At 37.0% G+C, this 25,187-nt stretch overlaps 2 protein-coding genes across 13 annotated transcripts in view; one reads left to right on the top strand and one right to left on the bottom strand.

Moving 5' to 3' along the window:
- Positions 1-14,522, bottom strand: part of LOC124308765 (zinc finger protein 836-like) — a 30,466-nt gene extending 15,944 nt beyond the window's left edge. For 6 of the 12 annotated variants that reach the window (XM_046771790.1, XM_046771789.1, XM_046771786.1 and 3 more), the window contains exons 1-4: positions 14,305-14,522; positions 14,025-14,178; positions 8,699-10,160; positions 8,340-8,428 (exon numbers count right to left, since the gene is read on the bottom strand). In XM_046771790.1, the coding sequence (XP_046627746.1) occupies positions 8,340-8,428; positions 8,699-10,160; positions 14,025-14,105 (1,632 nt within the window). In that variant the 5' untranslated portion in view covers positions 14,106-14,178; positions 14,305-14,522. Of the gene's footprint in view, positions 1-1,457; positions 8,429-8,698; positions 10,161-14,024 lie in introns of those variants that run through there. The other 6 variants (XR_006909083.1, XR_006909084.1, XR_006909082.1 and 3 more) reach the window with 3 other exon arrangements.
- Positions 14,523-19,029: 4,507 nt separating this feature from the next.
- Positions 19,030-25,187, top strand: part of LOC124308771 (zinc finger protein 2-like) — a 91,730-nt gene continuing 85,572 nt past the window's right edge. The window contains exon 1 of the mRNA XM_046771804.1: positions 19,030-19,224. The gene's annotated coding sequence lies outside the window, so the exon portion shown is untranslated. The remainder of the gene's footprint in view (positions 19,225-25,187) is intronic.

The raw sequence follows: 25,187 nt of genomic DNA, 5'->3' as shown, positions 1-25,187 counted from the left end.
GTAAACCGTTTAGAGTCCTGCATTAATGTATTCCGCTCTATGCGGTTTTTACATGGTAATTAACCCCTTGTGTCTGACATCCGACACTGTCATATTTTATAACAATAGCAGTTATTAGGCTTATGATTGCAAAAACTTTTTTTTCGACAAATATTGAGCAAACAATGTACAGGGTCTTACAGAATTCGATTATTTTCCACTTACCCTTTTTAATACCGCAATATAATCCTAGTGTGCATACTGCAAATCTCCAAATCTAACAGCTTTCCAGTTTCCGCACAGGTCTCTTCAAAATTTCTGGTTTACGTCGAAAGAATCATGAAAAGCAATTTCAAGTTTGCGCATGCGGAATGGAATATAATAGACGCGTAAGTCAATATCGATTGGCATAAGAATAGCTACAGAAGACGAACTACATATCATTATTCTTATATGAACCCTTTCTTGCTAAAACTTCCAGGGTTCCGATGATTTACGACACGTCGGAGTTTGTTCACTTGGAAAAATTCAGAGGATGTGTGATTTTATTTTTTTCAGAATCCAAGTTTGATGAGCGTGAAGATATAATCTTAATAAATGCGATACAGATTATGCGTCATTCTGGGAATAGCCAATCCACTTTTACTTATTTATTTTTTTGGTCGCAACAACTATTTGTTTACATCATTTTTCAAATATTAAATACTGATTGCAAAAGTAGAAGTAAATGTTTTAGGCTTTTGAAGCATAAAAGAATGAACGTGTTCTGTTTATTTTCCTTCTTTATATGAAAGATCAGTGGACATCGAAGAGTAAAACTAGTTAAAACGGAAAAATGACTCTGACGATATAATACTCATTATTGAAGCACGCAGTTTTGCGTAATATGTTCAAAACTTTATTATAATTTTTTATTATATAAGTTGTGAAGTTTTCACCTTACCCGTGATCATCGACTAGTAAACCAAAGCAGACGTTATGCTGAACGTTGAGCTTTTTCCACAGCAAATCTTCAGTGCATTCATATAGTTTAGAGCCAGACTCAAATTTTTGCCACCTAAAGTAAGCCTATAATATTAACGGTTGCGTTGATTAAGAAAAAAAAAAAACTTATATACGATCTGAAATATTTTCAAAAGTTCAATCTATGATATGTAATAAAATCTGTTCAATATGTAGTAATCTCAAAACAAGAAATACATTATTCACAATTACAAAAATTTATATATATATTCCTAGTAAGTACTACATATACTTTAGAAACTTAACATTTGCTTCGTAATTCACGATCTATTAAAACAAAAACATAACTATTTTCTTCAATCGAATATTTACCATAAAAGAAAGTGTGAAAAATTTTCGATTTTCCGCGTTACCGAATAATCATGCGCAATGATTTATGCCGTTTGAAAATAATTTATTGGATGCACAATAGACAATAACACCTATGTTGTGTATAAGATAAGGTCATATAAATCTACAAGAATATTGTTTCATTTTATTTTCATTTTGTACAAAATCACTTGAATTATATGGATAAATATAATGTAAGGAACAACCAACTTATTTCTCTGTAATGGAAAACCTTTCGAACGGCGTGTCATTTGTTACGTGCAATCGACGAAACCTTTTGAATCTGACAATCTGATTCAGGCACGAATTAATCTTCTGCAATTTATATAATAACTCTTAACAATGTTTCGTCGGAGGAATATGGTGACAAGCAATAACAACTATCAAATTGTGCTGATTGTTTAAATTATTATTTGTTATCGCCATGAACTTACAAATAGTAATACTTGAGGCTACAGTTTTATCATACTTTTTGAATTTAGACGGCACCGTTATGGAGTGAGAATCGATATACAATTTTTAGACTAAGTCAAAAGTAACATAGTAAGTGGCTACTCAAGCCAATATCAAAAAGTTTAAGGACGTGAGTTAAAACTTCAAGATACATACGAGGTTGTACCTTTTACATTGAATTACCCGGCAGCCTGTAATATATTTAATTCGCTGTTTACTAACAAGTCTAGGGGGCAGCGCATACTTTTGCAGAATGAAACCACATTATACGTCATTCCTCGTGTACCTCATTATGCAGGCAACGACATGCAAGCTTAACAAAAATGATATATCATTGAAACACAAAATTTTATAGTATTTAACGTAACGCATCGAATTTTATAGTATATTCACTAAAATATAACGAGTATTCAATACAATGAGCGTTCAAAATAAGAAGAAAAAATAGTTGAACTAATCGAACACATAAAAAAAAAAATCAAAAGTTATTATAAAACTTGTAAACTGTTACAATTTACTGTGTTACTATAAAATGAAGAACCTAGCATAAAATAAAACTCTGAAAATCTACGAGTACTTAAACTAATTGCTGTTTGTGACATCTTGAACTTATAGCGAAATATCGCCACATAAACTAAAATAAGGTACCTAACTGTTTTATAAGCAATGAAGTAAATGGAAGATTCCCGAAGTTCTATATCTTGATGAGAAAAATTTAGTTTGATGCGGCCACACTCTTGACCAACCAAACTTTGTAACCACTTTCATGTTTTCGTTTTTTTATTATTATTTTTTTTTTTTGTGCTTAAAGACTGTTTATACTTTATATACATTATTTAATTTTATTTTTCCTTATGGGCTTCAATGTGTTTATTCAAGTTAATCTGCGAACTGAATCCCAAACTGCAAATCGAGCAAACGAAGGACAAATGGGTATTCCTGAAGTGAACAGACATTTGAGAAATGGTGTTAAAAGTCTCCATGCAGATGCCGCATTTCATAATACGACGGTTCAAATTTGTTGACGACTGTGTTAATGTTCGCAATGGAGGTGGTAGCACAGCTTTACATTCAGAACAAAACACAAATGTTCCTGCAGGATAGCAAGGAGGATCATTGAAGAAATTAACCTTGTTGCATTCGATACATCTCGAGCTTCGATGCTCGGGTAAGTGTTGTTGGAGTGCTTTATCGTTGGAAAAACTCAATCCACATGCAGGGCATTGATTATTCGCCTTGTGTATCAGCATATGTTCAAGTAGCTGATTTTTTTCTTTGAATAGCATTGTGCAATACCTGCATCGCAAGATATTTTTTCTACATTTATTAAATTTCAATTCATTATGAGCATCGTTTGCACGATCATCTACGCCTTTCTGCTCACCATCATGCGATGAATTCAAGACAGGGTAGGTTGGAAAATCACCAGCCATGTTGAAACGTGTCAATATCGTCGTATTGTCATTACTTCCAGAACTCACGCCGCGTGGATCGGAAGCATTGTGTAAATTATTCCCACCACTATTGCCCGCTTTACTGTTCCATTCATAAGGGGAACCACGCAGCGGACTAATGACAATATTTGATCGATTTGGAAGTATTTTTAAACGTAGCTTCTGGATACCGCCATGCAAGTGAGGCTTGAGATTATGACCTCTCTGTATTACTGTTGGCTTGTTATCGACACGCTCACTGGGAGAGTCTAGGGAAGACTCAACGCATTTGTAATAGAGTAGGCGGACATCGGAGCCTGATGTTGACGGTATCGATCTTGGAAGTCTTTTACTAGGGTATTCTCTCAGAGGAGATTTTTCAATGGGAGTACGTACTGCATCCAATGCCTCAGTGTCATTAGAACTACCGACTATGGGTTTAATAAGGATGAAATAGGTTGAGTTACCGTTGCTATCTGAAGAAAGGGGTACAATTTCCAACCGTTTCTCATCTGCGCAATCGCTTGGGCTTGTTTTTTGGCTGGATTGAATATGCGTGTGGTCAAGCATTCTTGAAGCGCTCAAAACATGTGATTGCAACGATGGTTGTTTCTGTTGTGTACATTTATTTTCATTATGATTGATGGGAGCGTGTCGTTTTTCAATTTCATCGTCATCATTAGTACTTGCTATCAACATTTTGTAAGACGATTTTTCATCACTTGAATTCAGTATATCGGCTGATGGAGTTGACTGTACTGGATAAGTAACAATTGAACTTACGTCGCGGTGGAAGCGAGAAGAACTATTTTCTATAAATTCCCCAACTGACTGTTCTGTTTCACATCTTTCTACAACGTCAAGTTTATTCGATAAGTCGGTGTCTTGCTCTGATTCAAAGCTCAATTGCAAGTCAACTTTTGAAGATGCAGCATTTGTAGAAATGATTTGTGTATTAACATCAGGTTCATCTTCATTGTCATCGATATGTAGTATTTTAGCAATTTGGGCTCGCAATCTGGATGATGTAATGTGTTTTAATATTTTATCACTTGAGATAGGACCTCTTCTTACTTTACCGGAAATATTTGTGTTCACTAAGCTGCTTGTAATAAGGGCCCCATCCTGCAGTTTATTAGCTAGCACGTCTCCATATTGCATACGAATTTGAAAAGTTCGATCATTAACATTTAATCGAAAGCTCGATTGGTTCCTGGCAATATGAGGCTCTTGTCCTTGTTGGCAATGCTTCATGTTATGTTTGTTCAATACACTCTGATCTATGAACATAATATCACAAATATCGCATCGGAACCGATCCTTACCAAAACATGAGTCCCAATGTTTCAACGAAGTCGTAATGTTTGGAAAAGATTCATCACAAATGTTAAATGTACCCAAGTTAATCAAACTATTTGAACTTGGTTTTTCAGTAGATTTTGAAGGGATGTCAGCTTCATCTAATGATAAGAGCTGTAAATTTTTCTCGTTTTGCTTACTTCCTTTATGATTTTTGAGTGAACTTGTGTTACCAGCTAGTTCTGCGAGTTGCCGGTACTTTTCACGACATGTATAATTTTCGGAATCTTCATCGAGTCTGAAAATGTGCTGTTTCAGGTCCATGAAGTATGAGAATATTTCCCCACAAAACGTACATGCATACTCCCCATTCATCATATGAACAGAAGTGAAATGTGCTTGAATTTCTTCGGTGGAATCAAAGTTCTGTGTGCAAATTGTACATATCAAATTTTTCAAATCGCCGATAAACCATTCTTCGTTGACTGATACTGACGTTACCTCGGCTTGTGGCGAAATATTTTCAATTGTATGAACGATCGTAGATTCAGTGTCACGGGAATTTTCATCATTACTCTGACCTGAGTCACTATCCCCCAGAATAGTCTTCGTTTTGCATTGAATCTCTTGCGATAGTGAAGGAGGATGGTCATGGTTGTGCTGAAGTACGTGAGCGTTATCTGTGGGATTGAATGATTGAATTTTTGTTTCGGATGGAATGGTACCTGAGTCATCGACTGCGTTGCAGTGTTTGGGCAAACTAAAAGACTGATTTAGAGCTGCGTGTTTAGAAGGTAAAGTTTCCACAGTATCCTGGACGTCCCGGTCACTGACCCTCGTCGGATCACGATTAACGCCCGTTTGGGATTTAAGTGATTCGTCAAGAATAGATTCTTCCGAAGATTCCGGTTTAGTTGTAGTCGATTGTTTGTGATCTAATGTATGATAATGTATAACATGAGCTCTCAAAATATCGTTAGTCCGAAATGTATTTTTACAGATCAAGCAGAGATACTTGGAAGAATTTGTATAATATGGACAGTAGGCATGTTTTTTCATATGGTTCTTCAATAAGCACCAGGTACCAAATCTTGCTGTACAGAAATCACAGCAATATGTTTCTTCAGTTGAATTTCGATGCAGCAGTTCCGCAGATAATCTGTTTGAAATTTTTTGAAACAATAGTATTCTTTCATTTTCAGCTATTTCACTACCCATAACTCCCAAACTATTATCGGTGTTATCGTTGATGGATAACTTGGAAACACCATCGGAATCGTTAATCTTTTTACAACTTGACATGCTAGATTCGCGACTATCACTCCTTTCAGAAAATTTCTCGAACATAAACTGAGGTCCGTGTAAATGCAGTCCATGCATTTTCAAATCATCTTCCGTTAGAAAATCTTCCTTGCAAACATGACACTTATATTTACAAATCACATCTCTTCGAAAGTGTTTAACCTTGTGTTTTTTTAGATGTGACTTAGTCATAAACTTTCGGTTACACACATCACATGCATTGGTACCATAATTAGAATATTCCCATTCATGGTCGAGCATATTATGTGGCTCCACAAAACTAATCTTGCATATGTCGCATTTATATTGACTCAGAATATGTGTCCTGGTGGTGGCACTATTCGTAGTTTCATGCATTGTTTCTTCGCATTGAATTTCATTTTCATGTTTACTAGCATTTGAATTATTCATTTCAACGTTTGAATTGATAAACGCGTCTTCGGTTTTATTTGAGAACCCGATGTCTTCGAGATGTAGATCCGCTGGTGCATGTGCACCTTTCATAGACGTCGTCACGAGGGAATCATGATCTTGAACCACATGCAAGTGTCCAATATGAGCTTGCAGTGACAATTTATCGGGAAATGCGCAGTCACACCTATCACATGAATACTTATAGACCTTTGGTTCCTCGGGATTATGGATATGCACTTTGTGATATTCTAATGCATATTTACAATTAAATGTTTGATCACAACAATCGCACGGTAGGTTAATAGTTTTTGAATAATATCGCCTATGGTCATTCAAGTATTGACTGGTGTCGAATTTTATTTTACCGACTTGGCATTGAAAGTATTTAATGTTGTGAAAATGAGCGAGGTGAATCCTGAGGAACTTTTTATTATAAAAACCCTGATTGCAAATTTCGCACCTGATTCTTCTAGAAAATAGGGGTTTCGGATTATGAGCCGTTTTCATATGTATAACCAATTCGTGTTTCCAAGCAAATATTAGTCCACACATTTTACAAGCATTCTTTCCATTTGTCGAATAGCGTCTTTCGTGTATTTTCAAATTTTTACCGCAACAACAATTCAATCCACATGTCTTGCACCTGTGATAGAAAGACTGTTTGGTATTGCTGCGAAAATGAGGCCGATTAATACGTTTTCCCGTGCTTTTTCTTTTGAAAAGTTCGTGCCTCCGTCGAGTCATCAAATTTTTGGTACATCGTTTATCATGTGTGAAAAAACGTATTGATTTGAAGCGCTTTTTTGATTCTACTTTCAAAGTTTTCGTTCTAGTTTTGTAATTACAAGTCCTGGTTATCTTTTTACAATCATCAGATATAACACCAATCTGGGCTTTCGGTTTGCGATATTCTAAATCAATATGCGCTGTACTACTTTGAGAAAACGAACTATTAGATCCCAAGCATTTTGAATTTTTGGAAATTTCGTCGGAAGTTATTGAACATTCAACTTTCAAACCGTTTTTAGCAGAATCCTCGGCTACCGAGATAACGTTGACATCGTTTGAATTCATCACAACTGGTGTTTCATGTAGCAATTCACGACCGTTGTCAGAAGAGCATATTTTCTTACACGCTAGGGTATGAGCTACTCGCTGATTATTCGACATGGGAATATATTCCAATTTTGATTGTACAAATTTAAGCCTATTGAGTTTGTATCCTTTTTCACAACTTACACAAAGGGTTTTTAATGAAAACATATTCAATTCTATCTTGCAAGATCTACAGAATTTCGGAAAGATTTTTTCAATTGGCATATTACAGTGCTTAAACAAATGGATCCTTAACCTTTTTGGACTCTTAAGATGTGAATTACACAAACAACATCGAAAAGATCCAGGCTCTACATGTATCCTTATATAATGAGATACCAGTAATCCCTTATTTTGAAAAAATTTGTTACAAACGTAACAATGTCTATCTGTGGGTTTCGCAGTTTCCCATTCCCCACGTTCCTCTGACCCACCGTCATTTGAAAGTACCTGTGGACAGTAACCAATAGTACCGTGCTTTTTTTCAACAAATGATCGTGATTTTTTATAGTATTCAACTTTTTTTCGTTGATTCTGCCTAGAAATACGCCATCTTCCTCTATTTGCGAAAGGTTTTTCACCTACATAACAATTCGGCTTTTCAGTATTCAATAATCTAGTAATTTTGCAAACCGACGATTTTGGAGTTCTAATTTTTGGCAAATCCACCATATTCTCTAATTTTACCAGCGACACTCTAACATCTTTAATATTTCGGTAATTCGACATTTCATAACTTCTTAGCATGGTTGCATCATGGAATTCAACACTCTGCGAACTTGTCGAAGGAATACTTGAGGATGAAACAGCCATTGTAAGGGAAATTGATTCGCAGTTTCTGTTATCAATGTCTTTATCTTGACAACTGATAAAATTTGACTGGCGTGACTCTCCAAAATCATCAGTTTTAATTAAATTAATACGTTTCACAGCTGAATTATCAACGTCAGCATTCACTGTGGTTACGTCAACTTTTTCTCCTAATTCATCGTGTGATAAAACTGTGCCTACCTGATAATTCAACTGTTCAAGTGACGGTGGTCTTTTCTTCTCATTTGTAGCATCTTGCTGCGGATTGAATTTGTATGCGATAGACTCATCTGCAACATTCAAGCATTTTTTCTGAGTAAACGAATTTCCATCATGTGCTGGATTTTGGGAAGGGACTTCTATACTACTAGTCATATTTTTACCAGAACTGCTTAATATGGCTGTATCTAGTTCACTATTTCCAGAACATTTCATTAAGCAGCTTGTTACACTTGCTCGATTTCCGTCGGCTAAGTTAATTTTAATATTTACGCCATCGCAGCAATAAAGATAATTAGTCTCTAATGGTTGGCGAAGAGAGTCTACTGTGTTCCACTTACTGGCTGATTTCCCTAGGCGCTGAACTGAATCTTGTTGTAGTTGCAGTGAAACATCTTCTGAAAGAGTTGAGAGGCTTCTGTCACTCCCAAGTGGTAATTCATTTAGTTTCTTAGTATGCTCTTTTGATTCTTGCATACCTTTGTTTTCATTCAACACTTTCTTTGAACTACACGCACTATTACCGATTATTTCTTGGGGTTTTTTTAATCCTATGGATGTTTGTTCTGAATCAGTAATTAATGGTTCGAGTTTTTGTTGCTCGATAACTTTGACTCTATCGCACTGGGCTAAATTTGATGCTTCGACGTACTCCAATCTTTGTCCAGTTGAACTTGTACTGACTTTTTTACAATCAGAATTGACAGCACCCTTGGTAGCTTGATTATCTAGTGAGATATTCTGATACTCAGCATCTTGTTGAACGCTCAGTGTTTCACCAACGTGTGCGTCTTCATTATTTGGATCTCCCACAGACTCTATGAAATCTTGGTAAAACGTAGTTATTTCGTCCAATGATACTTCATAGTTGTTAGAATTGATTGGTGGAGCAGATTTCACGCTAAACTCAGAGTTATCTACACATGCTTGCGTTTTCCTTCTTTTTCCTATCGCTATGTGACGTAGAACTACTTCTTTGTACAAGCTTTTACTTTTTTTATTCGATGCCAATTCTTTGGCATGCAAATGTGATATGTGTACAATCAAGCTTAATTTTTTTTTAAAGCGATCCATACAAATATGACATTTGTTTCGATACCAGTATTTATGGGGTATGCCGGAATGCGCAATCCTCTTGTGTCTCGATAACAACATAAGTCTGGGAAACCTTAAGCCGCAAATGTTACATTTGTATTTTCCATCTGTAGAATAATAACTTTTATGCGCTTGTAAATTCTGATGGCTTGTAAAACACAAACCGCAGATATCACAATGCATGTTTGCACTCTTACGCAAAACAGTCATCGGGATTGAATTGCTATTGATTTCATTTTTAGCTTTGTCACCAATTTCGTTTAGGTCTGACGAATTCAACATGCTATTTTTATCCACATTATCAGAGTTTGAACATATTTTTTGACGGATCGAAGACCTTGTATTACGTCTTTCTGATGTAATACCCAATTCAAACCTGTGATTTGGTATTTCTGATGTGACACTTGAACCAGATCTACGCCTTTTAATTCTATCCACTTCACATGAATTTAGTTTGTCCTCTGTCTTGTATTCACGTTCACGTTTCCTTTTTTTTCCAGTTATTCCATAACTCTGTCCTGACCGTGTCAAAAGATCACGAAATTTTGCCACCACGTGAGGATGGTTTTCACCTTTGCCATCGTTGGGTTTAACTTTTGATGTATTTGCGGATGAGAGCTCGAGATTATTTGCTGATTCGAATTCAGATAGTCCAACTTCCTCATCCGACGGAACATCTTCCACTTCTTTCTTGATCCCCAATAATGTCTGAAATTGACAAAAAAAAAAAAAAAAAATAATTTCTAATATCTGGTTTTATTTCTACATTTACGATCTGGTCATCGCTTTATATTTTGAGAACATAATTTGATGCTGTGTTACAATGTACAGTGATATTCATTAACGCCATGGACTTCCGGTTACCGAGTTTTCTGTCTGCAACGAAATGCGAGTTCGATTCTATATGAATTATGTCACAATAACTCCTATTCTCTCACATTGGCTGCATCACCAGTTATTGCGACATAATTCGGGTAGAATCAAACTCGCATTTTGTTTCGGATTGAAAGCAAGGTAGCCGGAAGTGTAAGGCATCAATGGATATTAATATACATGTACATATAAAGGAAAATTATTCAAATTTAAAATTTCTCACGAATGTCCGATTTGAAGTACTTTTACTTCGAGAATCTCCTACCAGTTGCTAATAAGAATAACCGAAAATTTCCACAACTCGAGTGTGGTAAGATTTATAGGGTAACATAACCTCACTTATAAAATTTGGCAGATAATTATGTTCTTCACCTGGTCATGTGCATGTTTGCTGCTGAAAAGTCAACATGCATGCATCTGAACCCAGATTTGGGAGATCAAGCAAAACGTCAAGTTACGGGAATGTTTACGATCTCGACGAGTCAAGGTACGGGAATGTCTACTGTGCCTGCAATCGCATCTTTCACATTACTTGTTTTATTACCGATAATCAAATTAAAATCTTTCATACCGTGATAGAAAGTATTTACTTTAAAATCTTACAAAATTATAATCGGTTGTGAAATTAATTAGGATTTAAAACTTGGCGTAAGTAACAGCATCAGGGTAGTGACCGAACGTCCAATCACGACAAGAAAAGCACGTAGCGAAAAACAGTTTAGCATTATTGGTAATTGAAATCAACAATAAACCAGCTCCTATCAGAATCTGAAATACCATGATTCTCAAAATTTTATACAGCCATTTTAGAAGATACAAAACATGCAGCTGCTTTTCACAAACTCAAATCATTTTGTAAGAGTCTAAAAAAAACTATATTATAATAGATTGGTTGCATCAATTGACAAAACTAAAGTATGCTCAAGTCTGCGTCTGCTGGCTGGGTGGACCAAATCAATCAGACCTAGAGAACGAGTGGACAAATTTGTGAGCATTAAGTTTTACCTACAGTAAGGATGACGATAAAAGCAAAACACCGCCACAATACCTGACCTCAATAGATCAGATTGTTCCCCGCTGATTTGTAAAATAACTTGTACAATCGCTTTCATAGTGATGGTATTCATGTATCACCAATATGCCTTATTAATTTTGTTACAACAATAAAGTTATTTCCAACCATCTATTTCCACTTATTAAGAACACCACGAAACTAACAATAAGAAGATCACGATTTCATTTCATTCAATTTGTCTTTCTACTTCTATCAGTTATCAGTATTTTTCAATTAATTATATTTTCAACTATGAATCGTTTAATCCTACATTGTTGTATTGTATTTGGTTTTGAAATGAAATTTCATTGTAGAATTTAATGAAGCAGTCAGTAACTGAACATATCTCATAATTTAAAATAACTTCAATACAAGCACTTGCGAGTTTTGATATTTGGGCCAAGATTTGATGTGACTAATGAGACAACGTTGGTCAGATTTTGTTAGCGGATAAAAATATTTCCTCATTTGCACTTTTATGTATAATTCCCTGAGATTTCTCACCACAAAAGAATCATGGAATAACGGTGCAAGTTTGATATTTAACTTTGTAAACTAACATGATTAAAAATGACGTGGCTGAAGTTAGTAATATTAACATAACGAAACCTCAGAAGAACAAATAATTACTTTTTGAAATACACGGGTATGTTTTGTTTATCATGGTTTGCTAAATCTAAAAAAATCCTAAACGTGATAACGATTTTTCCTAAACATGCATCGTTACTGTAACGTTACTAACTTCATCCTCATCAAAATTGTTATATTCAACGTAGCTGCCCATGATATAATTTCTCACTTGATCTACTTCTCATGGATATGTTTTTCAAGTAGGACAAACTTTTTTCGCTCACTCAACCAGTAAAACTAAGTCATGACTATTTGCAGTAATCAAGAATTCATTACGAGAAAATAATACATAACACGATAACTTCAGTTGTCAGTGAATTAAGACTTTGGAAACATAAAATACCATATGACTCCACTTTTTCAGCATTGGTTTAAACAATGCCGACGGTAAAAGCTGTAATCGAATGATTTTACTCAGGTCGTAAATACCGTCAATCTTTTCTTGTTGAAAAGTACAGTGGGGCTGAGTATGGGATACAGCGTAACCCTCACTTCACTAGGATTTACCTTTAATAATATTTTGACTCAAGATGACGCTGATGATAAGTTGCTATCTAGCTAATGACGCCAAGAAATATCGGCCTTAATTTATCAACATTGACATAAATCATTCAATAACAGACGTGTAACTCAGCTACTTTCCTCGTGTGAACAATAAAGATCCTGCGATTTTTAGATATATGGACAGGATATCCAGTGACCGGGTGATATTCAAAAATTCGTTGAGAACTTTGGAATTTACAGGACAACAATTTATTCAAACACCACGTGTATCATACGGGTGGATGAGTAATATCTAACTCGAGTGATTACAACGCGTGCCTTGATTAATTCTGTGTTCATACTACAACTGGTGTAATTATAGCACTCGCCTTTACTACTCACGGAGCAAACTTCACGTTCATTGAAAATTATATAATTTCAGCACTCTTACGCTATATACTACTCCTCAAGCAAAAAATACTCTAGTAAATGGAACGTGTAACGCAAGTAGGGTAAGAAAATTTTGCTAGAAGCACAGGAAAATAACTGTAATGCGGGTAATTTAAGACAGCAAATCTACCGCCGTCGCCAAATAAAAAGACATATGACAAGTCAAATATTCCTATTGATTGAATTAGAAAAACTCATATATTTCCTGGTGGTTACGGTTCAATGTCAAAAGATTGGAAGTTGAATGGTAATGTCAAATTTGAATAACATCAAAGTACGGAAAACTTTATGCAGTGTGTAAGATTTTCGTTACTTCTTGAGCATGTAATTATCAGTGCATTGATATTCAAATGACTGGATAACAATAATCAGCTGATATACCTACCGTTTTTCAATGTTATATCGATAAGACATTCCCATTTTTAGTCTGAACATCATATTGAAAATAAAATAGTAGATAATAATGTAAAATGAAAAAAGAAGTCTAAAAATCTACAAATAAAACATAGTTCCTGAGAAATTTCTGTCATCCCCGTTTCCAGCTTCTTCGACCTGTGCTGTGTATTATCTGAATAATTAGATTAGATAGTGAAATTTTAAAAATCCCCATAGATTCCAATTGGCAACTCAAACTACGACTAACCAAACAAAGTAAACGCTTTAAAAATTCATTATCAAATCAATCGAATTTGATTACACTCATGGTAGCATTGACCTAATGTTAATCATGCATGTAAGACCTTCAAGACTCAATCTGCAGATATGGTCGCGGATTAATTGTTCATCACAATCACATTTACACTATTGTATAGATTCACGAAGCAACATATAGAGGGCACCTTATCCAAGTACAGATTCATTTTACATTGGATAACAAAACAGGCGTAATAACCAGTATAAATAACATAATTCTTGGTATGGGATAAAAAAATTATTTTCTAATTTCAGAGTATTGCGTGCATAAATTTCCATCACTGTCCAATATTCGTTATCCAGCGAAACGTTTCTCACTTCAGGTGTTGAGAAAGTATACCACTTAAAAGTAAGATGAAAGACATGATGTCAATATGATAAATCCTCACCTGAAACTCGTGATTCGAATTCTCGGAAACGGGTATTATTTTGACATCCAGAGGCCTGTCGTAGGTGAAAGACCGAGCCATTTCGAGGTTGAACCGTGACGTAATCACTCAAATATCTATCAACGTTGCGTCTACTTCTATCAGCAGCATCTCGCTGTGAAAATTGAGGTTATGTAGGTAGTCTGATCGGAAAATTCCGAATTATCAGACTGAACTAGCATCGGCTCGGTTAAAAATGGATGCCGTGAAAAGACGCTCGAAGTTAATCGAAATCAAGTACCTTGTCCAGCCGTGGAAGATCGAATTAAAAAGTAAGATTATCTCGGATTTCTAACCGAACTGTCGATGCTCGCAACGTTCCGTGCCCTCTCTTGTTTTCAGAAAAAGACGAACTGCGCCGCCGCGTTGCGCGCACCAAGAAATAAGCACTCACAGACACGACGGGCGGCCATTTGCTTGACCGACCGACACTCACAAACACCGAGAAGCCGGGCTCGGTAGCAACAGCTCTCTCCGAACGCGTTACATGGGACACGCAGGGACGACGTGGCCGGGATTTGCGGTCGTTTTTAGATCCGAACTGCTCGGTGTGTAAATGCAGCTACGCGATATCATGAGATCGTTGATAATGACCGCAAGGATTTTCCGCTGCAGGCACGAATCTATTGTGGGGCGAGTAGATGCATCGTCTCCCAGCAACGTGGCTCGAATTTCAACGAGGTAAGGTGTAAAATACGAAAGTATGTACAACTGGATACAAAGAGAGGGTAACGAACATTGGACCCCGACAACGAGGCGGGATTCGTAACACAGCGAGCACAGCGATAAGGAAATGAACTCCCCGGGTAAATAAAACAGTTTCCGCCGCTGCTTCAATCGCGTCGCGATAAATAAGTCAAGTCCTTGTGTGGCTCACTGGCCGTTTTACACGTAGTCACGCTGCGCTGTTGCTTAGCTTCGATTTGTTTACTTGTTTTAAGCCCCGTCCCGCCTACACTTGCATTATCATGCCTCACTGACGTGTAGTGTAGTTATGATGTGCCCCAGTGTTAGGCCCTGCCACTGATACGTAACCATACTGAATTGGTGTGAGTCATTCTTGTTTGCGCCTACCGTTATTATAGTATAGACCGAGAGTAGGGATGGAGAGTTCGTGGCAGTGGTAGGGGCGAAGCACGCTAAGCGGGGCAGCTGGGACAGCCGTCAGCCAGACTCGTTGCGCCAACGCTATGAAAACTGAATTTTCTTCTAATACCTACGCTAGCTCGATACCTCCGCAGGCGAAAAAAAATACTTCCTTTACCGTGAACATACACGCACTGCTTATCTCAGTAAGTTCAAAAAACTATTATAGATAGCGACGACATTCGTACACGTAGCGCGTACGCATGCACGCAGCTAGCGAATGTCAGCGTTGCCAACCTATCAGACGAATATTTTTTTTAAATGGCGAATAAACAATTCTTTGGGTTTCTTATTTAGATGGCACCACAAGTCTTTTGATGTCTTAATGGCGTAATATTTCTTCACATTTCTTTTTTTCAATAGTCGTGTTTAGTGGTTTGAAACTCAATAAATACACGAAGGTTGTTTCGATTTCAGAGACCGTTTTTAGAGGTTTCGGTTTAAGTACTAGGATTTTATCAGAGATATTTAGATTCTCTTCAGATTTCAACTTTTCCAACAACTTTTCTTGTTTCTTTGAGCGGATCTAAAGAAATTTCTTTAAGGTTAGCCACGCCGAGCGAACAAATGTTACCAACGTCACGGTTGGATCCGTTGTCCCACTGAATATTTGTAAAAATTTCATCGCGGCAAACCAGGACGACTTCTCCTTATTTAGATTTGCCGATGTGACGTATATCTAGAGCAGGAATTCTTATCTAAAGGTCAAACAACCGGTTCGATTCGCTCCCCTGGCTTAGGTTTCGCTGTTCCTATTGGTCAAGAAATTGAGAGACAGCATTTGGTGCATCATGCGCACAGCAAAGCGATACGTGAATCGGTCAACTATCAAAAATTTAACAATCCATGCGTGCTGTTATAGTTCCTACAGCTCATATAATTTGGGTCACAAGGGTTATCATAGGCATTTTGAAATTCTTAGTATTATGCTTGAAACATTAAGGCCGAGTCGTGCATTGATTAAATTATGCTAAAAATAGTGCAGCTAAACGAGGGAAGAAGTCGGTCGCTTCGATACAAAAATTTCCTGTCGTTACTGACTCAATCAACATTACAATCGCATACGCGAGTCTTTACTGTAGAGCTTTGCTATCATATCTACTCCCACAGTGGTTGGCAGTCCGTCAACGCCTTGGTGCCCTTTCACCTGCTTCAAAAAATACCTGTAGCCCGCTATATTTGGGAATCTATATATATATTTAATGAGCTAACCCAATATCCCTGGGTGCAAATTTATGTTTGGTATGATGCCAATTTCTGTTACGTTGCATATAAATAGGACTGTAAAGCGAATAGCCAAACTTGTGAAAAGTTGAATGTTTTAACGTAAAATTCACTGAGTTTTTGCCAAATTTTTGTTGAAGTAGTAGTTGCGTTTTTGGTTTAGTTGTGGATCAAGTTTTGAAAGTATTATTAATTACCGATTAATATGAAACTTCTCACTATCAAACTAAAAACATTGATCTCGTCAATTTCGTTGTTACTTCCCCATTTTCGTTGCTTATGTCGTTAGCATCAAATCAATATCTAACATGGTGTCTTTCTCAGACGTAATTGCAATGAGAAACTGCAATTGTTCAAACATCGAACAATCACTCTGCGACTTTTCAATCGATTTAAAAGTGTGTCTCATCTTACTACAAACTAGCTTAAGAGTAAGAATCCTGAAAGCATATTGTGAAACAGTTTTCAATAGCAGTGCCCCGCTACTTGATGTGACGAAACAACAACTATCTTGCGCAAACTCCGTTCTCCTACCCCCACAACCTCCCACTCGTCGAGCTGCGACGCGCTGTCAGCGACGCACGCAGCGTATCAACAGACACGGAAGTGTACCGCATTGTATACATTACAAAAATAAGTTCGCGCACGAGACGCAGTCTCTTCACTGCGAAGAAAAGTTTTTGGCTAACACGGCGACAATATTATCGCATGTGTCTCCATTCACACGATTAACTGCGATATTTGAGAATTTTATTTAGAATATAGATTTGAAGAACCTTGAATGTAGATTTGTTTCATTCAGTTTCTATTTCCAATGCAATTCAGTGAACGGAGAGCTGAGATACGTAACTTGTAATGTATCTACCTTCGTAGAATTTTCGTAGTCTCCTTGAGGCCACAGATACACAAAATTTTCTTGAAAGCCGCTGTATGACTATAAAGATAACACAAAGAGACACCGTTCTATACGGAAGTTACGTCAATTTATATGTATGAATGAGAAGTTTACAAAGACAAAAATTAGATCGGGCATCGATCTCGCTGTATCTAGTCGACGGTGTGAGAGATTCGTATGGGTATAAAAATTATATACAAAGCCGCTCGATCCATACGAAACTCAGGCTGCCATCCCATGGTCCGGAATTTGTTCCGTTTCCACGAACCCGGAATCCAGTGACTTTTCAAGCCCCAATCAGAGGGTTTCCAGCTCCACTGATTTACGGGATGCATTTTTCCTACTGTCCCATGATACAGAAATGACACGCACGGAACGATCGCCGGCAAATTGCGATCATTCCTTTTAGCGCTGAATTGAAATGCGCTACTGTGATTGGGTGTCGGCACTTCCGGGCCTGTGCATTCCGTGTCATGGGATACCCGATGCTAACAGAGACGGAATGGTATTAATCACACAAGCATATGTATTGTTTACATGCTTACGTTACATGCTTACGTTAGGCTGCAAATAAGAGGTTATGATATGAATATTCTCGAATTATAGGTCAGAAATTGGGTGATATTCGGTCAAACGTGACGAAAGTTCTAATTATTTCTACTTCAGCAACAACTACAACGAACAATTAAATAAATGAATTTCGTATTCTGAAGAATTTTATACTTACAGGACCTGACGATTTCATTTTTGTTTTTTGTTACGCACCCACACACACACAGATACAGAGATTTGTTTGACAATTCGCAAATACTGGTAGTGCACACGGAACGGAATGTCCGGAACGCCTCTGATTGGGGCTTGAAAAGTCACTGGATTCTGGATTCGTGGAGACGGAACAAATTTCAGACCATGGGACGGCAGCGTCACGTGGAGATGAAAATAAGGAGGTATACCGATCCGGCTATAATCTATGGCTACATTCACGCGATACTGTATACGATTCAATCTCATAAACAACCCGCAGTAATTTGACAGAAACGAACGCAAGCCCAAATGGCTCCCGATGGGCTGATGCTGTGACTGACGTCACAGAGTACGTTGGCAGTATGTTCCCATGAGTCGCCTGTGCTGGTTAGACGCGATCCAAATCTTTCTTTAATTTTTCTTCGTATAATTAGTGTTTTTACAAAATTATGACCATAATTGGTTTGCAAAAAGCAACCTCAAACAATTTGCGAAAAATTGATGTAAGTATGGCGACAGGAGTTTTCCGTGAAAATAAAAATTTTGCCGGATCTAAAATACGCTGTTACGTTTGTTAAATAATTGCATACTGTAGGTGATAAATTATTAAGGTTTAGTTCACATTGCAACACGCTCGAAGTGCAAGCCTGCAGGTAAATCATATTTTAATTTAAATATATTCATCTAAATTTATGAGATCTAGTCGATTAATCGTGACCGTTTTCATAGATATGTATAATGAATTGGAATTTTGAAGATTTGTTTTATGTAAACTTTTTGAAAGTGCATCATAGTCTCAAGATGAATGTCAATCGCAATCTACTTAATTTATTTTGTTTTGTATTCACTTCTTTATACCAGCAGAGTATATAGAAATTATTAATTTCTTATTTTCTATTTTCGATCGGCATTTCCCGCACATATCACCTAACAGATATGACTTCTCTGTACTTAGGTCTGCTCGAGAAAGTTATGGGGACGCGACGATTGGGTACGTCCAGGTTCATCCGTCGAGCTCAACACACATTGTAAGAGCAAAAATTAGTGCAGACCACAAACTACGTAGCAATTCGTAAGTTGTTACACAAACGGAGGGCAAAGGCCAAAAGTCAACAAAATCTGTGGAATGTCTCGACTGTGCAGCGGCAGCTGGTATGTATGTACAAAATAATCCGTTTTAGCATATTTGGTGTGTCTCCTGATGAGATTACACATTCTTCTATAATAGAAGTGAAATATAAAAAGATGAAATGATCAATAAAAAATATCTAGCACACATACAGTTACAAATGCTTTTCTGTGCGAAACAGGCAACTCTTTTCTGCGTAGCTTACAGGACTTCACTAAATCAAAATAAATTTCAGTTGTAAAAGTGATTTACATATAAATGTTTTGAATCGACAGTCAGAAAAAGCCCAAACGTTCCCGGAAAATGCTATTTTCTCTGTGCAAATGCTATTTCTACTTTATTTGAATTCTTTTCTCATCTTATTCTATGTCGTTTTGTAACTGAAATTATGTTCAACAGCATTAAAAATATTTATTTCATAGTACAGGGAATGTATAACGACAATTCACAGCAAAATTGAGCTTTAATATGCGGTCGGATGTAGGTAGGGGGATGTCGATTCATTTCTGAATCTGTGCACATATGAGCATATTCGTGTACATCACTTTATGAGCTATTAGGCGTACATGATCAAACGAGAATAACGTTAATGCGTTCATGAACTTTTGGTATTAATGGACTTCAACCGCATTCTCACTGAGTGAAGCATATACCATGAGTGTTTCTAACAGTGAAATGATCTGTGCGCCTGAGGAAGGCAAACAAAGTTACAGCTCATGTTCAGGTCGAGCAATGTATCCCACCACGGCCATCCCAACTGTTAACCTAAATTTGACGACAGTCCTACTCTTAATTGCCTCATTATTGTCGTAGTTGATTGTCCGAATTCAGTATTTTATCATTTTACACATTTCCTAATACTTAGCTTATTTTCACAAATAATTCTTAACTTTTGGGGTGACCGTGGTGGGATACGATACTTAACCTAAACATGAGCTGTAACTCCGCTTACCTAGCTCAAGCGCACGTATCATTCAGCTGTTAGAAAAATTCACGGTATAGTTTGAGTTAAGCACGATAAAGTAACGTAGCCCCCCCCCCCCCCCCCCGTGAAGTAGCAATTAGGAAGACTGCAAGGGATACAACCGATAATACTTCAGGCAGTTGTTAGAAGTATGGGATCCCCCGTCGTGATCCAACCTAGTGGTATTGGCGATTTCGTAACTAACGATAAAGGTGTGTACTCAACGGTTACATTAACCTTTATCAGAAATGAAAACTGGTGTCCAGTAGCTCTTCTTCTGAACAACTATAGCATCAAATACGGTAAATCAGTAGCCAAGTGGATGGACGTATTGGAGTCTAGCACCTAATGCAGATTCGAGCAGATATCACCAGCCTCTGGCATAAATGAGGGAAAACACTAATGGAATCGAACTCCAGCAGTGCAATATTAACGTCCTATAAAGTGAGGAGTCAGGAGATCTCTTCATGAACAGTATATGAACCAATCGATTTGCATTATAACTCATATAAACCCGCACAACATAGACAACGGGATCGACAACAACTGTTGGCTATGTCCGTTTGTCATGAGTTGTGGTCTATTCCCCACGACACATCGTTGATGCTCATGAAATTCATTTTCCCGAGTGCGTATCACTATCTAGGAAATGATGGAGAGTATCTGTAAAATGGTACTTCATTTTCTTATCACCTTAATAGTGATTTCCTACGTGGATTGAATCGCAAAAACTTCCGACTCCTAAACTTCCATTTAATACATTTTCACTCGGATCAAAATACTCGTTCAGTACTGACCAAACTATACATATGACGCGCTATCTCAGATTTTCAAGTTTGTGCTCTAATTGTGAGATACCTCGATCCAAAATTCTCATTCGTCGTTCTGTTCATGTATAGCATAGGAATCGTTTCACTTAGACCTAAGCAATTATTTTTTCATTGCATTCCTCGCCAAGTTCATCGTTAAAGGGTTCATGACAATTCCAACGAGCTAATGCCTGTGGTTTCAGTATGTCCTCCTGTACTACGATAGTACGATTAACTGTCTTCTAGAAGCTAATCTTTAACAAACGATGTTCTGCCTGAAGCAAGTGACGCCCGATTCTGAAGAAACAAGAAGTCTCGAGAGTGAAAATTTACCGGCATCTAATTTTTACTGAAGATTTTCAAGCTGCTTTGCTTTAGTTTTTCATGAACAAATATCTTTATTGATATTATACGTGAGCTAAAGATGACAGTGATAACATTGACACTCAACTTCGTAATATTGTTTGGGACATCAGTTTGTTCAAATTGGTGGGTTTCCATATCCGGAAGATTACACGATTCAAGTGCCACATATTGGAGTAATGTAAAATGAATAATTTTACTAGAGTGCAACTTGGAAGTAGAACAAAGTGTTTTCATACACATTCACGCGCTATGAAGATGACAGAGTGATGTACACCATCGATACTCGATGCGAATTGATGAGATTGACAAAACGTAACTATTAGGAGCGTGAATCATCATACACTTAGGAAATACCAATTGAAACGATACACTTCAAGAAGTTGAAATAGTAATCCAATTGTCATTCCATTTTCGGGGATCAATATACGTTACTCTAATCGGTGATCATCTATTGGATCAATTTATGTATGTAGACCGCCACAGATGACAATGCTCATGATATTAGTGCGAGACTGTCTTCATAGCATTTGACCAGGCAAACTGACGTTTCTTTAATTTTATGATAAATGTTATCCACTTGCACATCACCCACTCTCTTTGGCGAAACTGCTTACCGTGCTCAACACTGTTCATTTCATACATCACCTCCTTACGCAAGAACTTTTCAAATTATTCTAAATGTATACGACGTTATTCGCCCAGCGTCAGTATCAACGCTTCAGCGATTTCTCTTATAATTTTCTGCCTGAGATACTTTGCGTCGCACTAATCTTGGTTATGAGATACTTTCGTCTATTGTTCTGCCATCCGCGGCACCGATATACAGGATATTTCCATAATAACGCCACCGTATGATTTTCCATTAACCCTGTTGCAATGTGCTACCATAACATTTCAAGTGCCTCGCAGGTGATGAGTAACCGTTTTTAGCGACTATATCCGTATACATATCAGTACTTGGCACTGCTATCAAGGTTCCACCAGAACACTAAAACGTCCATTGGATGTTTATCTAACATCCACGAGGAATCATTTAGAGATCCGCGGTATCTCCCTTTTTCACGAAATGAAATCATTGCATAGGGATATTACTAACACGTGCTAATTTTCCAATGTGACACCCATATAAATTTGTGAATGGAGATTTTTTCCCAAGCGTTACCAAAAAGATGTTACTCATGGTAGAGATATGAGTAGGATCACTTGTTCTGTAATAAATAATTTGTTGGTAATAATGAAATACTGGTTCAGTTTGGAGGAGCAAATGAATAAGTGAATGAAGAGAATAAGTGAATCACTCCTAACTTAACTCCTATCACTCCGAGTATAGTTGTCTGAATAATTACAAGTTTAGAAATAAGTACGTTGTTATATTGTGTGAATATGAATGAAGATGAAAATCTTATTGTAGCATACAAAGACATCCGATATATGTCTAGTGAATATCCTATTCAATAGCAACTCGATTACAAAGATCTGTTTTGGACATAGCCAGGAGGGTTTTTATACTGGTCATCAAATTTAATCCTCACAGGCGTATTCATAATGAAAAAAACACGATTGATCAATGCTTGCTGACACGGCACTCGACCGTAATCCTGACGCACATACGTATAACGGCGGATATCGATAACCAGGCTGTTTACTTCTACTACCTCTCAAAATCCGGAAGTTGAAATGTAAACACAGCTGTTGAGCAGCCACTCGGCAGCTGCTTATTATTTGAAATATCGTGACAACTCCGTAAAATAAGTAATGCAGAAAATCGATAAATAATTGTCCTGCGTGGGATACATAAATCATACACTGTTGATAGATTATTTTTACCGCCATGATGAAAACCCAAACATCGTGATATTGATTCAGTGATGTCGGTCATGTATATTGCAGAAAAAACCCCGATGCAATTGAATTTTATCCAGCCTTGAAACAATGGTGAGAACTCTTGTACGTTAGAATCACCTGAGCGATTTTACCCACCCTACTCAGCCTTACCCAAAACTTTGAGTAAGCTTCTTCGTGTGTTACCGAATACCAAACAAAGCATTCTCGTTACTGGTGAGAATCTGCACCAGTCACTACATAAATCATCCAAATGTTTAAATAGGTAGTGTTTTACACGCTGCTCAGTGCCTGTATTTGCAAGTACTTTACCACCGGGTTCTCCGATAAGTAGCTGCTAATGCGCTTACTCTTAGTACATTAACATTGTTGTTCCCAATTGCGTCTATTGACGCAGCATAGAAATTGTCAGCGATTGCTCATTCGAACTGTATTCTCGCTCTTATAACGTAAATATTGACATGTACATGGGTTTGTGGAAACTTACTTCACGGTTCGACTTATCCAAACTGTGGCAAAATCTATTATTGAGAAACAGAAAAAAAATTCTACGAATTTAAAGGACTTTAGCCGTAGGAGGCAGAAAAAAAGTAGGGCGCGTAATTTAGCCCCTACTTTTTCTCCTTGCTGTACGGTGTGCTATTACTGAGAACAAAAGAAAATGAATGGAAGAAATATTTCAAGCATTAGCCATCCTATTGTATTTCTTCACCACCCTTGCAGCCACGACGTAACTATATTTGAGCCATTAATTGCCGTTTTTAATGAAATTACTATTACATTTCAGTCTTTTTCCAATGAGTTTACCACAGGTTGGCTATTTCGCTGGACTGTGCTATAAATTTGCTTGCACTATAAAAGCATTATCATAATTGCAATTAAAAGTTCTGGAAATTTGAATATCAATTGTGGCAGGAAATGACGCTACAGTTACCTACCGGTGTGCTTCATGAAAATGCATCGTCCTCTCATCTAAATATTTTAACGGTAGGCCGATGTAATTGTTTTTATATTCCATCGCACCGCAGCGTGATTATAATAACTTGAATTGAAATTATTTTACTGTAGAATTGATAGATTAACCTTTACCTCGCGCGTTGTCGGTATAAAGCAAGGTGTACACTGATCGCTTCGTGTCTTGTTAATTAACCATTGAAACGTACGTCGGAATCGTACGCTATCGATGCATTTTTAACTTTTATTTACACTGTGAATTCTATGGGCTGTTCCACGTCAACTATACCGCACATGTCCTTCGTAGTTAGCGATTTGAATGAAATTTAGCGATTGCGTAGGTTCAGCAGAGAAACATCTTTTAACCGAAGGATTTTGAAAAATATGAAAAAATATATAAGTTGCAAACCTTGAAACTTTATCATTGTTAATTTAAAATAATGCAAATTTCCGCAATCACTGATTTCTAGAAGAATTTTCTTCGCCAATTGACATGGAAAAGTATAAAGTTTGGAGTCAAAACTTTGTCACTTAGGTGAAACTAAAAGTGACTGTATATCGTGCCAAACAATATTAACGATATATTTTTAATCGTGTTCTCTCACTTTCCGAGTTATTATTATTGCTGTTGTTGCCATTGTTATTGCGGAGATTAGAGTTTTTGTAAAATTGACGATCAATAATTTCAAGACCCGTATCTCATATGGTTATTCGAATTTTTCAAAATCCTTCAGTCGAAAGATGTTTCTCTACAGAGTCTACGTAATTACTTCTCATTCAAATCACTGACTCCAAGGGACAGGTGCAGTAAAGTTGACGTGGAACCCCTAGGCTTTGATCATTGCATGAATATTAGAGTAAATATGAAGTAAACTTGGTTTTTAATTTCGAAGAATAAGGTTCGAAAAGTATAGGTATACATGTTCGCTGCATAATGTCAACTTTGATTAGCTTCTCGTGATGACGGAAAAAAAACTTCAGTTCGAACTGGTAATGTTGTATATTAAAGTTTCCAGTAACAATGATGATGATGGCTACTAACGAATACCTT

The sequence above is a fragment of the Neodiprion virginianus genome, chromosome 7 (assembly GCF_021901495.1).
Source record: "Neodiprion virginianus isolate iyNeoVirg1 chromosome 7, iyNeoVirg1.1, whole genome shotgun sequence".
In the NCBI taxonomy this organism is placed as follows: Eukaryota; Metazoa; Arthropoda; class Insecta; order Hymenoptera; family Diprionidae; genus Neodiprion; species Neodiprion virginianus.
This window is presented reverse-complemented; position numbering and strand designations above follow the sequence as displayed.